General features: G+C 39.9%; 2 protein-coding genes across 2 annotated transcripts in view; both read left to right on the top strand.

Annotated features, from left to right (window-relative positions):
• The window catches only part of LOC138039242 (importin-11-like), a 76068-nt gene that overhangs the window by 13539 nt on the left and 45348 nt on the right, over window positions 1-17181 (top strand). Inside the window, 5 exon segments of the mRNA XM_068885447.1 lie at window positions 474-508; window positions 1130-1213; window positions 1963-1999; window positions 5496-5536; window positions 6498-6588. Of these exon segments, the coding sequence (XP_068741548.1) occupies window positions 474-508; window positions 1130-1213; window positions 1963-1999; window positions 5496-5536; window positions 6498-6588 (288 nt within the window).
• On the top strand, window positions 13194-15229 carry LOC138039231 (uncharacterized). Its single transcript, XM_068885437.1, has one exon. The coding sequence runs from the start codon at window positions 13372-13374 to the stop codon at window positions 14662-14664; it is 1293 nt and encodes a 430-aa protein (XP_068741538.1). The 5' UTR covers window positions 13194-13371; the 3' UTR covers window positions 14665-15229.

Raw genomic sequence — 17181 nt, 5'->3', positions numbered from 1 at the left:
AAATATATTTAGCAGCAGGCCTCAAACTTTACACTGAGAGTCAAATTGTCATGATTAGGATAGTAAAATGGTACTGTAATATTATGCAATAATAATGTTGTTGATATGACAGGTTTCAAACTTACATGGTCATTCCATTGATAGTTTTTCATTCTAGTTAATTAAGATCTATTGTAGGTTTATTTTGTTTCATAAAGTGTCATAATTCTTTATGACTGAAAATGTCACACTGTTCAACTAGGGTATGCTGAAGGCAATAAGTTTGCCTTTTGTACTAGTGTAGATTATTCTTTGAGGGTTATAGGGCTTAAGAGACATGTCTTTCATTTCTACTCAGCGCAAGTACATGTACGTACTGTAGAACTCTTTACCTGTAAATTGACTAAAATTTATAAAAAGCAATGGGGATGTTTCTTTGTAAAAAGAGACAAATGAATGTAATAATAATTAAAAGCTTTAGCTTTTATTTTCAGATACAACTCCCCAGGACATTCTCAAGGCACACCAGGTTTGTTTTGGTTTCTGCGCATTAGATCTGTTACAAATGTTATTTAGTTTCTGCTGGTGATTTAATGCCACACGTAGCTTGATTGGGTCTTGAATTTGTCTCGGTAAGAAATGAATGGCAAGCAAGAAATTTATGGCTTGCGCAAGCTAAGTGCAATTTGGCTCCCCAAACAAAGTCAAATCGGGTATATCAAGAAATCCCCCTAATTATATGCACAACTATTTCAATAAGCGTCACAAAGTGTTCTCTTGCTCTTCCTCAACTTCAACATCACTCTTGTCTTGGAATACAAACAGTTGATGTCACAAAGTGTCCCCCAAATGCTCCTCAAGTAAGGATAATCAGCTGCATTTACCCTAAGCTAAAAATAATGCTAACCTTTGAGTTTACCCTTTCCTTGTTGTTGGAAATACTGTAGGCAGCAAAGGCTTATTATAATAGACTTAAAGGGACACTTTGTATTGGACATTGTGAAAAATGTGGGAGGGTAAAAGATTCCATCTTTGTGTAATGGTAACAATTTGATGTCAAGACAATTATTATTCTGTTTGGTAATAAGTACACTTTTATTGAAAATTAAAATGTTTCAAGCTGTGAGCTTACAGTACCATATTTTTTCAGACGAAGATGGCGTTCTTCACTCCTGCCGTGCTCTCAGAAATAATTCATCAACTTGTGTTAAATTATTTTCCCCTAACATTTGAAGTAAGTGAGATCATTATAGAGTATAGAGTTCAAGTTGTAATCAGCATTGCAGTACTGTCAAAAGCCCTGCAACCAGACATACTCATAAAGTAAAGATATTGGGCTTATACACACAATTTGTCAGTCCTGTTGTCCATATTATTTTGATGTATGTAATATCAAGCTCCTTCTTGCTTTATGAACCATTTGTGTTTAAATTTTCTGTCTGTGCATCATAATGTGAAGAGGGCATTGGAAAATTAGGAGAACGATGGAGAGCATTGAGTACCTGTTTAATACACATGCACCATTACTAGTATACCCAAGCTAAGGCAAGAATTTAGTTTTGATTTGCTAAAAATGGAACACTGGGCTTATACAACTCTACAGTGGTGTCTTAAGTGGGTTTTTGTGTAGGGATTTAATTCTATCTTAGGCCCACATAAGCTACAGTATTAAACTGGATACACTGTACCCCTGTAACATTTTTTCAATCTTACAAGTGCAGATGCCCTATCTTTCTGGCTTCTCATAGTTATTTTGGACAGTCTTTATGCTTTCGGCACTTACTTTCTGTAAATGCTGTAAGTGTGTGAAAAGATGTTGTTGTACCAAAACCAGGAAAAAGCTGTGTGTTTTTTCCTTCAATATATTACTGTCCTTCCAAAGAATGCATCTGCAGAAAAACTTGGTTATTTGTAACTGAATATCTCTAAGTTGCCAAGTTATATACTATTGATTGATTCAAGCCTTTTTTTTTTTGTCGATAGGATTTAGATAGTTGGGAATCAGACCCTGAACGTGTTGGTATGTTAACCACAACTAGGATTAAAACTATTTCAGTTTTTTTCAGCATGGAATTAATTGGTTTTAGCTGCCTTCAGGATAAATGAAAATTATTATTAATATTTCTGGGTAAATGAGAACTCAAGAAATCTGAAGAATTCTTTGCTGGGAAGTCTACACTGTTCATTATAATAGGTCTGTCTAATCGTTTTGCAAAGCAGTATAAGGAAACCTGTTTGTTTTGTAGGTATCCCTTCTGTTTAATAGTTAAGTGAGGCCCCTTTTACATTTGTAGGTATCCCTTCTGTGTTAGTCAAGCGGGGCCCCTTTGAGTCAGTGGTGTTTGTCAAACAACTAGACCCTCCGTAAGGGTACAGTGGGTTGCCTGTGGTACGTGCACCGTTCCAAACAATTTTTTTCAAGTTGGGGGTCATTAAGACCATTTAAGGGGTCACCCAGAAGTCATACCAGCAGAGGCCCTTTTGCTCACAGGTCCTCACACGTTCGTACGACGAAACAGAGGTCTGAGGTTAAAAACCTGGCTACCGGCCGATTAATTAATCATTTGTCAGAAAGATGAAATTCCTGTCCTCTTTAGAAAAAATAGACACGCATTGCTTACGTGTGGTAGTGAAGTAACACAGCGATTTAGTCCATATAAAATGTCAACTGAGCTGAGATTCAAGTTGTCCTTGCGTAATATGTAGCTCTAACAGTGCACGATATTGATTTGGTATTGTCTATCATTGTAGTGCCATGGTAGAAGTCTTGGGTAAATATAGCCTGAGAAGACATGTGGTTACTAGAAAAGTACTGAACCGAGAAAGATTGAAGAAAATAAATGGAAGGGAGAAACATTGGCTTCTGGGTTGACATGTTGATAATTTTCAAGCTCCCTCGCAACTTCTTTCACCACAAGTTAAAGCGTGCCCCCTGAGCATCTGACAGCTTTGTAATACTAAAGTTTCCCTGTCCGGCGGGGTTAGTATCTGCATGGGTGACCTCAAACATATACCCCTTCGTAAAACAGAAGCATTGGACCGAAAATACTATTAACGCTAACAAATGCGAACACAGCAAGGTACAGATTTTGTTAGCTTGCTTTATGCAAAAACAAACATTGATGTAAAAGTAAATTGATACACAGTTTTTAGAAAGAGCAGAAGGAAGTTTCCAGGACGCTCGAGAATAACATATTTACGACATGAAAACAACATTAATTTTGAACCGTGAATATAGAATAGCGACAAACATTTTGGGAGATTTTTGCTATGTTCAATTTTGTTATTGTACTTTTGGTTGCACAAATAAATCGCAAAATCGAAAGTGACATCGCCGGAATTCAGCGGGAGCCGTGATTAAGTTACCGCGGCATGTTTACTCGCCAAACAGTGAAGCATCTGTGTCAAATGATGGCAAGATACCGGGTTTTCATAAGTTTCTTTTTCTGTCAAGTGTTATAAAGTTTGACAATAAATGAGCGAAGTCAAAACAAAGATCACAATCGCCCAAACTCTTGAGGTTGACCCCTGCCCGGGGGTTGACCATTGTTTCTGCTAAGTCAAAAATTTACTCTCCAAGAAGAGGTTACTTATCACCAGGTAATTCCATCATTTTGGAAATAGCAGCTACTTTATTATTCATCGGCGTCACAATTTTTTGCTGATTTTGGGGCTCATTTTGTTGAAACTCAAGCACGCTTCCAACAGACCTGTTTATTTTCGTGAACCTTTCCTGCTTACAAAGCAATACTAAAAATATCCTCCCGTATCACATTTCAACCTTAAGCTCGAAAATTCAATACACAACATGATATTATAATTCACAAAGGCAGAAGATATCACAGAATCCTTTTCCAGCGAAACAAACAACATAAGATGCACTAAAACGCCATTCGCGTTGCAATGACTTTCGACGCCATTGCTGGTTAACGAGAATAACAAACTCACGAGGCAGAATGTATATTTATATTTAATTAAGTTAGCACAACAGAAAGACGCTAACCTCATTTTGACACGAAAATGCTTTACTATTGCCATAAAAACTATCCAGTTAAGCTTGCATATTATAAAACATGATGAATTCATAAAGGCCACCTTTTCCAGCGAACAATTTTTTGAAACAAACAACATATTTGCTATTAGAGGCAAAAACCCCTTCCTATTTCATTACGTGCGTGAAGAGAAAAAACTCAGTCGTGTCAAATATGCGCAATATTACAACAAACTAAAATTTCAGGATCAAACCGTTTCCATGAAGAACCTCTTCCTTGAATAATGAAGCACAAAATAGACGACAAGCTTTCTTTCAAATAATTCTTGGCTGTCACATTTCCAATTATTTTTTTTACCTGAAGACTGTGCAGAGTTGATCACAGATCCACTTAAGGTGTTCGATTCGTTCTCTGTCTTTGTTGAACCCATAAGTTACCAGAGAATTTTCCATTTGGTTTCAGTGTTCTACATAACAGCACACTTGGTAAAATATTAGAAATGCAGCTCACTTTGATTTCGGCTCGACGGGCGACAGATTGTTGTCGAAGTCCATTACTCGTCGCCTTTAAGATTCCACTGCCTGTCTTGTTCAGTATCCAATTGACTTTCCGTTATTGAGCTTCATAAGGGTATATTTTGTTCAAAGATCCACTAAAACGCCATTCGCGTTACATGACTTTCGACGCCATTGCCGGTAAAGTTTATCATTCTACTGTGTCCACCAGAGAAATCTACGCATTTCCACTACCCTCTCTATCCTAAGAAAATACGAGCAGAAGGCTCTATGCACACTTAGCAGGGGAGTGACAGGCAAGACTTTTACCGACACGGAAAAAACGACGAAATGAAACGCATACTGGCAACCCAGTAATTACCGGTAAAAGAAATCCCGAAGGGAGGCTGTGGGAGAGAAGAAGGGACTGATTTATGTAAAACCAGGAGCCCATCACCCGGAGCGTGCAACTTAACTATACTTGTGCAACGGCGTTTTCACAAGTAAGGTTATTTTTAGATTGAATTTCCCGCTAGTGAGACTCCCACAGGAGCCCGATGACCAATTACAAGAAATTAAGCTGATGTCATAGGGCCACCGAACTGTAACTGACTTTGTTTTTTGACCTAATTCGCGGGAAGGGCTAGTCTAAAAATAAACCTACTTGTGAAAACGCCGTTTCACAGACGCTGTATGGAAGTTGCACGCTCCAGGATGGGCTCCTGGTAAAACTTAATCGTAATCCTCTTACCATATTCCCTGAGCCTTTCCAGTCCTTTTCTTTTGTGACCAAACACACTGACTCAAAAGCTTGCAATTTTACTCACATAGCAAGGACAGTGTTATGAGTGTAAGGAAAGCAGTAACATTAAGATTTCATGCTTTCAAAAAATGAAATTTTTGTGTTCTTAACTTAATTTCACTTTCAATGAGGTCTTTGTGTGCACCTCAGGTTTTTGTGAACTGTAAGTTGAGACTTGTTAAACTGAAACTCATAAGGTACGAACATTATTTGTTTCTCTTTTGTCAGTTAACGAAGAGGCGGGTGAAAGCTGGAGGTACAATTTAAGAGTAAGTTACTTTTCAACACTGAATACATTTGTTTTCTACGAATTTGAGACCTGAAGATAACCTTTCACTATTGTCCGTGACTCCCAATAGAATAAAAGAGGAGAAACAACTCCTAATGTGTTGTTTTGGTCCCTTTTACTTATGAATCCTATTCACTCTGCCTTTGGGGACACCAGATGTCAACAAGACCATGATTTAAAGGCAAAAATATCAATGCTGTCTCCCTTTAGTTTAATTTTGTAAAGGTTGTGGAATAAAAAAGCTAAAATTGGTTGGTCAAGTGCCCTCTTATGGACTAATTGACTCAAAACTCATCAACGAGGAGTTAAAAAAAAAATATTTTGAACGAAACGGACAACAACATTGTTGTGGCTGACCCTTTTGAGAATTATTTTGGTCCAATGTACTTTTCAGTTAAGATGAAGTTCAAGGTCAAGGATTTTTTGCTGACACTAGCAGTTAGTATAGCCCCACCCTGTTAAACTCGACCTTTTCACACTCCCATAAGAAGGTCTGAAAATTTTAAAAGCACCCGGTGTAGTGGGTGGGGGCTTACTGGGACTTTAAAAGGGGCTCTGACACTTTTCCAGTCTCCTTTTAATAATGAATGCTGAAATTTATGTCTTGAAACCAGTGAACGCCAACTAACGATTTGTATCGCTGCAATGGGACTGCAGCTGTAGTTACAAGTGACAAGGATGAAAATGGATGTATTTTGGAATATTTAGGCTAATTTTTCAACCTCATCTGACCAGAAGAAATCTTAAGAAAGTTTCGGAAAACAGATTTAATATCTTCCTCCTAACTTTCATTTGTTTTCAGTTACCAAGGAATGCTTCTAAAAAAAATGATAAGAACCCCCATGACAGTTTGCTTACAGTTTGCTGGATTGTACCATTGTAGATTGCTTCACAGTGTTTTTAACCGAAAGAAATTGAGAATTTTTTTTCTTTTTCGTTAGGCCTGTACGGAGGTGTTATACCTGAGCCTTTTAAACGAGTTCCGCAGCACAGTCACCCCAGTCGTTACTGACATGATTAAATTAGTACAAGGTAAGCAATCAAAAAACTATCATTGAATTATTGCAGTTGTAGTGTTTTGATTTGCTCACTCGATCTAAGCTGCCAGCTTATAGGGAGTTCGCGTTCCGTAGGCATGCGTGTGGAGCACTAACTATGTTTAAGAAAGCATGGTTATAGATGAAAGATAGATGGGAGCAGCTCAATTTGTTGGACTCATTCCCGGGAAAGGTCTGACGAATGAAAGAAATGTATATTTGAAGTGCAGATAACCCTTTGAAATTGTTTTTTTGTTATGACATTATCGTACGACTGTCTTTCCGTACGTTCAACTTGTCATAACCACTAAACCACGAGACAGATTATCTGGGAAATATGTATTAAAGAATTGTGTGCGTGACCGGAAATGAGTTTTTGTGTTTTTGCTGTACGCAATGCAATATCCGGTTATCGTATGACTTTGTTACACATATCGTAATTTAATAATTCTCCTAGTATTGTTGAGAAAAAGTATTAAATAGTTTTAAATATCATCTTAGACACTTGCAAAGCATTTGTTTTCTGGTTTTGATTGGAATCAATGCCGTTAACCACAGTTTTAAATGTAAACAAATATTCACAATCGCACTTAACCCTATCATTGGGTCATACGGACTGTGGACTTCGGACTACGGAATTGAAACTGGATATTTACCAAGATATTGTAACATTTAAAAAAACCCACTGAAATACTGTAAACTTACAGGAAGTCAGCTAAAAATCCTTCGAACAAAGTGTAGGCTACCCGTAGCCTTTTGTTGGTCATGTAGCAGGAATACTGGTTATGTCGTTCGCAAATTGCCTTGATATTGTTTGATGTTCTAAATGACGCATCTTACAGGACGCTTGCATGTTTTATAAAAGTTGGCGTATTCAGAGGGGCAGCAAGTTTTCATTACCTCAGTGTTAAGAATTTCTGCAACAAGACTGGCATCCATATCGATCACTGTTGCTGTTAAAGGAGATCCACAAAGACTGAAGAGAATGTATATTTGCTGTTGGATGGCTCATCACTTACGAGTCATGCCAAATACAGTGGCTCGGCGGCTCGCCAGTTGAGAAGAATGAGTGTATGCGGCTCGATGGGCTAGTCACTTACGGCCTAAGCACTCTTAGCTCCCATTTTACGGTTCGGTTAACTACACTTTTTACGACATCGTGTGAAGAAGATAGCACTCGTTACTGATTAAGCCTAAGCGCTTGTTTCAGAGATTAGGTCTGAGCACTCAGCTTTCATTTTACGGTTTGGTTAACTACACTTCTTATGAGATCGTCTGTAGAATATAGCACTGGTTTACTGATTAAGCCTAAGCGCTTGTTTCAGTGATTAGGTCTAAGCACTCTTAGCTTTCATTTTACGGTTTGGTTAAGTCCACCTTTTACGAGCCGTCGAGCCATTCAAAGATTCATCTTATACTTGTGCCTTATAAACAATCAATTTGACTGACGAGCCGCCAAGCCGTCGAGCCACTCAAAGATACAGCTTATACTAAACCTTTAATCATCCAATTTGACTGACGAGCCGTCGAGCCACTCAAAGATACATCTTGTACCCCGGGTCTTGTACTAACCCTTTAATCATCCAATTTGACTGACGAGCCACCGAGCCGACGAGCCACTCAAAGATACAGCTTATACTAAACCTTTAATCATCTAGTTTGACTAACGAGCCGCCGACAAGCCGTCGAGCCGCTCAAAGATACATCTTGTACTAGCCCTTTAATCATCCAATTTGACGGACGAGCCGCCGAGCCGTCGAGCCACTCAAAGATACATCTTATACTAGTGCCATATTCATCCAATTTGACTGACGAGCCACCGAGCCGTTCAAAGATACAGCTTATACTAAACCTTAAATCATCCAATTTGACTGGCCAGTCCCCGAGCCGCTGTGGAATTACGGCATCAAAAATGGCGTCGATGTGAAAATTAAAATCTGCAAGGATAATTAATTGCTCGCTTCATAGAACGACGGATTCTAGATATTCGGAGAATTCGTTGAAAAAAGTACTGGAGGGAACTTTCTGATTGCCAGAGTATTGATGTCTCTGTAAACAATGATGATACGTAAGTCTTGTGAAGATGGTATCACAACTTTCCATTTCGAGAACTCGAATGAGACTTTCTCACCAGCGTCGATTTTAGATACGTTGAAAGCATCACGATAGATTAAGGCAGTACCACCACCACCATATCGTCTAGGGCATGGAGAATCAACTTGCTTGCAACTCTGTGGCTGAATCTCAGCTCTCACCGCATCGTCGTGTGCTGTCAACCATGTTTCGACAACTGCAATCAGATCGGCCTTACAGTCACAGATATATTCGTAGAATGCTGCTGATTTGTTTTTAAAGTGTTCAGAAGGCACATCGAGATTAATTGTCTTTGGATGGTATATGATGGTGTACACTGGATGTTGATAAGTGACGAAAGATTACGGGTTTTGTTTCCTCTGTTTTGAAGGTTATTTGGCCCTGGATTAGTAGAGATGTCTCCACTTAACAAAAGTACACGACGTGAGGCACACGAGTTACAATAGAATAAACATCGGACTTTGGAGTATTTGGGTTTCCTGTGTACGTATTGATAATTTTCGCCTGGAAGAGGTGTATCTGTGGCATATAATTTCCAATCGTACGAACACATAGTTCGGTTAATATAGGTATAATCAGTTCGTGGTTCGATGAAAAAGCTGTCGAGAATACAAGAAATGTAGAGTTTGTAGAATAATGCGGTCCAGTGACTTTAAATTTAGAGCCATTGTCCATAGGTGTCATTGCCGATGTAAACGATTGTTCACATGCCTGACATGCGCAAATATCGTTACCAAAATAGGAATATGTAGGTGAATGTAAGTTTTGGGCTACAGGACTAATCCTAGCCTGTGTACAGCCGCCCGCTCTCTGAAAAAAAAATCGGAAAAGAGCGACTGTGATTTACTGTTGGTAATCGTGTTCCGGAATAATTTTGCATACATTATTGAGTGATCTACGCTGACCAAAATTTACGTGGCTCATATTTCTTTGGAGCTAAATCTTCAAAATGGTGGTCCATAACGTAGATATCGATTCCAAACGTGAACTGTAGAGCGTCTCCGATAGTTTTAAGATTCCTTGGCTTTATAGCATAGAAGCACTCTTAAAAGGAAAGGATATATTTGCAAGTCTTCCAACCGGGTACAGCTCTGATCTCAGAGCTGCACCGATCGCTGCCGATGAGCTGTCATTTTTCCTCGATATGTGCACATCTCAAATCTTCCAGGGCAACACGGTTTGTAGATTGTTCTTGAGAATGGCTAGGCTGGTTCGAGCAAGGAGTTGGGATTACATTGACTGGTAAGGGGATAGCGGGAGACATTCTTTTGAATCAAGCTATATTCACCTCGTGAAGATTCGTCAGGTGCGTTTTCGTTTCTTAGGGGTGCAGGGATGGCGCAGGGGTGAGAACACTTGCCTCCCACCAATTTGGCCCGGGATCGATTCCCATACTCGGCGTCATATGTGGGTTGAGTTTGTTGGTTCCCTATTCTGCACCGAGAAGTTTTCTCCGGGTACTCCGGTTTCCCCTCTCCTCAAAAAACCAACATTTGACTTGATTTGTGTTAATTTTTTATTTCAATTTTCTGTGTCCCCAATTAGTGCTTCAGCGCTAGAACGACTAGACACTTAAATAAAGTTCCTTTCCTTTTCCTTTTATTTCCACTTTATACTCCATACATAACAATTCCACACGTACTTTAAAAGGAAAACCTCTTTGACCATAAAAAAGATTTTTATTCGTATTTTTTACCATGCACAAAGTACACACGAACTCATCGTAAAGTCGCTCACGTTGGTTCTGACGGTGTTGATGTGGAACAATAAAAATAAAAGCCAATCAAAACTAGTTGTTTCAATGATGTAATGATCGAAGGGTAATAACCAATCAAATAATTTTCCACACATTCCAGGAGAAATATCATGGTATTGAACACGATTACCAACGGTAAATCACAGACGCTACTTTCCTTTTTTTTTTTCGGAGAGGGGGCGGCTGTACACAGGCTATACTAATCCATCCATTATAGAAAATTCAATTTATGCTCTAGAGCTTCCCAAGACCTGTATAAAGCTATGTCCCCACCAAGAATTGTATATAAAGATAAATAACGAAGGTGACAAAAATTACGGAGCACTTCTCTGCACCACCGCACACACTTGATGAAACTTGATGGAACTCTAGACTTTCACGGCGCAACTTTTCTTTCCCGTCTTTGCTTCTCCATTTTATTCGTTGTTCGCCAACTCTTAAGTTTCTTTCTTCGTACGCTCTTTACTTTAGAAGCCGAGGAAACCGCCGACTGGCTCACACAACTTCACTTTATCGACTATAGCTCTCTTGCTCTTTACCCTGGATTCCAGAGGTTATTTTCTCGCTATGAAAAGAGCGAGTTTTTTCACAGGCGGCCCAGAGTCGGAAGGTAAACAATTATAAGGATTTGTATGGGAATCTTGATAACAGACTGAAAAAGATATTTACCCGCAAAAGTTCTCAATAAAAAAGCCGTACTTTATTGTCATGGTGAATTTCTTGCTTTTTGTGTGGTTTTTTGCCTGATTGGATGCGATTTAAGCGACTTCTCAAATTCCCGAGTCGTCACTCTTCCCTAAATAAAGGAAAGGCTGGCAACTCATTTCTAACTTACCTCAGATCTCGCTGAAAAAATTCACACTTCTCCGGCATCAGTCACGCTCAAACTCCGGCGATGGCTACAAGGATAAATTTACTTCCCCTTGGCCACGTTTCAAGGTCCAGCGAGTATCCATTGCTGAGAAACTGCGAAAAATATTCAAATTTTCAAACTCCTTCGAGGCTCGCTAACAACCAATTTTGACACGGCTGGTCAACGGTTCACCGAGCCTCCATACGGTGAGCGCAAACCTACGCAAGTGTACCCATAGTTGGGCAGAGCAAAACAAATCCCAGACTCGTCCCCAAATACCTGCCTGGGGTCATGTTCGAGTTTCTAAATCGGCGAACGATATTAAAAGTTCCACACTGAAACCTTAAACACAGCTCCCATCGCTTTGGTTGCCCCACCGCATGTTATAAATCCGGATTTTCATCGAACTCCGTAAGTACTGAAGCTGTTTGAAGCCTCGCGCGTGCAAAAATCCCCTCGTCCGATGACACTCGACACCACGGCTGTTTTTTTGTTGTTGTTGGAAAAAGTATAGTTTTGTTAAGTGAATTGCTTTGAGCCAAAGAAATCACCGCACCGTAATTTCTACTGTCCAAAAAACAGACAAGCGAGATTGTAACTCGGATACCTTTCAGGTATTCCGAGTAATAATTGTTGGTTTTCGATCGATATCGCTTGATGCACCGGTGTGAGAAATAATTTTGAACATTTCAACGCAACTGGAAGCGCAAAAACAAAGCACAGATGATTTCAACGATGGCATTTTCGCCGGACTCTCAACAGAAAAATGTGTCCAAAAGGCTGAAAAGGTGCAGCGACCTTTTCATATGAATTTCTTCTGCAGTCATGATAATGTGAGTTGTTGACGTGACGGATGAAAAACAGGATTGTGTTTCATACACTAGTAAATACATTCGACTGCGTTTCAAACTCCATCCAAACAGCTTCAGTACTTACGGAGTTCGATGAAAATCCGGATTTATAACATGCGGTGGGGCAACCAAAGCGATGGGAGCTGTGTTTAAGGTTTCAGTGTGGAACTTTTAATATCGTTCGCCGATTTAGAAACTCGAACATGACCCCAGGCAGGTATTTGGGGACGAGTCTGGGATTTGTTTTGCTCTGCCCAACTATGGGTACACTTGCGTAGGTTTGCGCTCACCGTATGGAGGCTCGGTGAACCGTTGACCAGCCGTGTCAAAATTGGTTGTTAGCGAGCCTCGAAGGAGTTTGAAAATTTGAATATTTTTCGCAGTTTCTCAGCAATGGATACTCGCTGGACCTTGAAACGTGGCCAAGGGGAAGTAAATTTATCCTTGTAGCCATCGCCGGAGTTTGAGCGTGACTGATGCCGGAGAAGTGTGAATTTTTTCAGCGAGATCTGAGGTAAGTTAGAAATGAGTTGCCAGCCTTTCCTTTATTTAGGGAAGAGTGACGACTCGGGAATTTGAGAAGTCGCTTAAATCGCATCCAATCAGGCAAAAAACCACACAAAAAGCAAGAAATTCACCATGACAATAAAGTACGGCTTTTTTATTGAGAACTTTTGCGGGTAAATATCTTTTTCAGTCTGTTATCAAGATTCCCATACAAATCCTTATAATTGTTTACCTTCCGACTCTGGGCCGCCTGTGGTTTTTTATTATTGCCAGATGATGTGGACAGAAGTCATGCACCATTGAATTTGATCAAATCAAATTAACCAATCAAAAAGCGCAGATTTATAATTTGTCTTTCTTGGGGAAAATCTGCACATTTTGATTGGTTAATACGGTGCATGACTTCTGTCCACATCATCTGGCAATAACAAAAACCTGATCGAAGCTTGAAAATCGAGCAGGATTTTGAGGTTGCAGAGCCGTGTAAATGTGATGATTTTTGGCACGATGCTAGTAAAATTATCGACTCTACGTGCCCAAGGTTGCGAGCGACCTTTGAAAGTGGGAGAAATTCGGCTAAATTCTGGAGGCACTCGGCCGTGATCGGTCTTGGAAGTTGCCAGTCTCCTTCGCAGCCGTTATTAGAGTCGTCACGCAACGCTCCTCCCCAGCGTTGCTACTTCCGCCTTTCGCAATTGACGGCCCAGCAAAAAAGGCATGGCATTTGTAAGTAAAGATCCAGTAATATTTCGATACACCGCTCGTGGTGGAGGATACGTAGAAGTCCCTCGAACCGTAAACCCTTATAAAGTGCTTCAGGTGAGGTACAATGCATCTCGTTGTGAAATCAAAGCAGCATTCAGGAAATATGCAAATCGTTGCCGAAGGCAAGATCGTGCTATGGCTTCTCTCTCTTATAGTATTCTCCAGTCAAAAGTGGAGCGATATCGAAAGATAAATGATCATTCCTTTGAAGTTATCAAGGAGGATGATGTTATCGTATTAGCGGCTGTTGGCGACACGGACAGACTTCTTGCCCAATTATCCAAGCGTAAGGGTTTACTTTCCAGCAAGGATGAACACGGACACAACCTTCTGTATCTCACTTGTCGTTCCGGCTTCTACGATACAAGTGATGCCCTTCTGAAAATGGGTGTTCCTGTAAACGAGACGCAGGTTGATGGAAGCAGTCCTCTCCATGCTGCTTCCTTCTATGGACAACGACTCGTTGTTGAACTTCTTCTTGGTTATGGAGCAGATTTAACGATTAAAAACAGATGGGGTAATACAGCAGCAGATGAAGCAGTGTCTGAAGTGCTGAAACAAGTTATCCATTTGCACAAACATGACCGCATTTTGGAGACGATGTCCGCGTTGAGGGAAAGAGGTCTCGTGAGTGGGTTTCGTCAGGTTAGACACGAAGGTAAAGTAGTTGGAAAAGAGGCCATTCGCCATTATGATGCGTTTGATCAACAAACGAGGCGCGTTCTTTCTTCTCTCAAGAACAAGTGGATGACTACATGGCATGGGACAAAAGCTAAGAACTTAGAATCGATTTTACGCTATGGAATTAAACCTAGTGGATCAAAACTTCCGGATGGTTCTGTAATCAGGCCACCTAGTAATCATTATCAACCGAACGAAACCCACTTCGGCGTGCCTAACTGGGCCAATGCCATATTTGTGTCGCCCAGCATTGCTTATGCGTCCCATCCCTGCTACTCTGAGAATATTTTCTCTGGAAAAGAAAAGTGGTGTATCTTGATCAAGGCTTTGATCAATCCAGACGCTTTCGCATCGTACCAACCAACCGTTTTCAACTATGATCCAATTGATGGTGAGCCCGATACTCCTGAGTATCGCGTAGGTGCTACTTCCGAGTGTAAAATCTTTCGAGTTGAGAGTGCTTCTAACGTGGTCGTCATGTCGGTCGTTTTCATTTCCCGTGCGTTTTTGGAGAACACTGAAAATCTTACCTTTAATGATCTGAGGTCCTTGTTTTGCTCGTAAATTTCACAGATGGAGCCTGACTCTATCAGCTTTGGCTTATATTACTAACTTTGTGTACGTTTTCCTTTGCGGATAGTGTGTGCGTCATATTTTTCAATGATTTGGACCGAAACGTGAAAACTAATCATGGAAAGTTGGAACATGAAATCTGATGGGAAATAATCTGTTTTAATTAAAAGATAAGATGACTTTAGGCGTTTACATAAGGTTTGTACGGACGAGTTGTTCTGGGCAAATTAAACGCTTATCCTTTGACTAATTTGATAATCAAATCGGTTATTAAGTTGACCCAATGATGTTGAACACTTGTCGGAATGCGAAGACTTAAAGCTGGACTGTATTCTGGACTCTCACCAGTACTAAAATCAGTAGGACACGGTTTTAAAGGGGCAGTGTCATGCGATGGCATGCGCAGTATTTTCACACACAGATTTTAACAGACGTTATTTTTTTTGCTTTTTCTGTTTAAGTCTAGACTAAATACGGCTTTAGAAAAGCACTAAAATGCATATTTATCAATTAACGATGATTTGGAGTCCAAGAAATAAAATCGAACACAATATGATGCCATGTTTGTGACAGCTGAATTCAGTGAAGTGTGACTGGGAACACTGTCGGCAGTTCAAGCACTCACACATAAATTTTTTTTTTCTCTGCGATAAACCAGACATGTCATCAAGATTAACTTGTCATTTCAAAGCTGAAAGAAAGTGCATTTATTTCCAAGAGACGACTTTGAAGTCGAAAGACGATAAGCATCGAAAAAATTCAGCCGTGTTTTACTCGCCGCTTGCGGTTTTATAATTCGTGCAACGAACAAACAAACACAACCAGTGCATCCAGTTCCTCTCATCTAAATGCAGCTTTTTCTTCAAAATATTCAAATGGACATTTTAGAGTGAAGATAGTAAATGTGTTATCAACAAACGATGATGTTGTGGTCTCTGACATTTAAGCGACTCGTTAGAAATGAAATACGAAGATGGACTTCGATCCTTGGTAATAGTGAAACAGCTTGCCCTTCGATTACACCATACGTCGAATTTCTCATGAATTCACGTCTAAAAAGTCTCTCTTCTTTGTAGATGCTATATTGATATTTTGACTGCTCTTCTTTTGCTTTCTTGAGAAGACTGAATCACTATTTGTCCGGTTCCAGCTCGATGGCCGCCACGACTCGACATGGTAACGTACGATCAAAACCCCTTCCAAACAACAAAATCAAAGAAAAAAGGAGCAAACCACGACAACGAAAATATAGTGAATTTGTTTCTGAACGCCACTGGATATTTGGTTCACGGATGGCTTTGATTGTGTAAGACTCTTATTCACACCCCACAGTCTCCTTTGAAAAAGTTGGCAACTTTTTAAAAAATTTTGGCATGCTGTCACGCATGCGCCACCGGTGACACTGCTCTTTAAATTTCACTGGCGAGAAATGTCTGATTGGTCGAGGCCTTGTCATGTGACTTCAATACCTCAAATCAAACATGGCTGCCATTCGGTGTTTATTAGATCAATTTTATTAGATCTCCGTCGACAAAAAAGACCCTTTTTCAGGCCAGTAAAACGGACGAATGTAGACTGCATAGTGCCTTTCTATGCCAGCGAGATTCTCTTTTAAGCCAACAGGGCTACGAGGGAAATTTCTTTTAAAATTTCAAGGTCAACGCGAGTCTCGGTTCAGGCTAGTGTTCGAGTGGAAATTCGTTTGTGGAGCTTACCAGCTAATGGATTACCATCTTGATTTCAATTCATGCGTTTATCTTTTAAAAAGTGGAACAAAAAAGATACCACTAAATTTCCAAATGGTTTCTCTTCCAACTAAATAGTTGCACACTGTTTCCCCGGGGTCCCGCATCTAACAGAAAATGTTAAGATTTTCGCATTTTTTTTCAAAAATAAGTTGTTAAAATTGCCATTCAAGAGGTCCCTAGAGGAAAATTTATTAAGACCGAAGGGAAAATTAAGAAATGTATTTCAGTCGTTCAAAAATAAAGATTAAAGTGAATTTAGCAGTAATAATAACCAAAATCATACTTGACATGTCATAGCACCTCATATTGGGTACACTAGAAGCCCGGGGGGGGGGGGGGACTCCCATATGGAACAGACGGGGATGCTCGTCGGAAATTTTGAATTTAACCCTTAAAGGAGACCATCTGGGCGTGGCTCAAGCTTTTTGTGACCCCTAAAGGAGACTAATCTGGGCGTGGCAAAATGCCAATTGTTTGCTTTCCTCCAAATTATAGAAATAAATATAGATTAGGTTAACTCTGAATAGCCAAAACAACAATATTTGATTCAAAAGTCCAGCTTACCAGCAGGGAGAATTTTACTGTAGCAAAATATTACTACAGCTAATAATACGCTTTCACCACATTGTAGTGGGTTAATGTGACAACAAAAATACTTAATCAGGAATTGATTTTATCTTCCAGCAATAAAACAGCAGGAGGATATAAAATTAGGTATTTTCAAAGTTTAGAAAACTTGTTGAAGGTGATTCAGTGCCAC

Source organism: Montipora capricornis, chromosome 2 (assembly GCF_036669925.1).
Source record: "Montipora capricornis isolate CH-2021 chromosome 2, ASM3666992v2, whole genome shotgun sequence".
Lineage (NCBI taxonomy): Eukaryota > Metazoa > Cnidaria > Anthozoa > Scleractinia > Acroporidae > Montipora > Montipora capricornis.
Note: the sequence above shows the minus strand (reverse complement) of the source record. Positions and strands in the feature narration are given on the sequence as shown.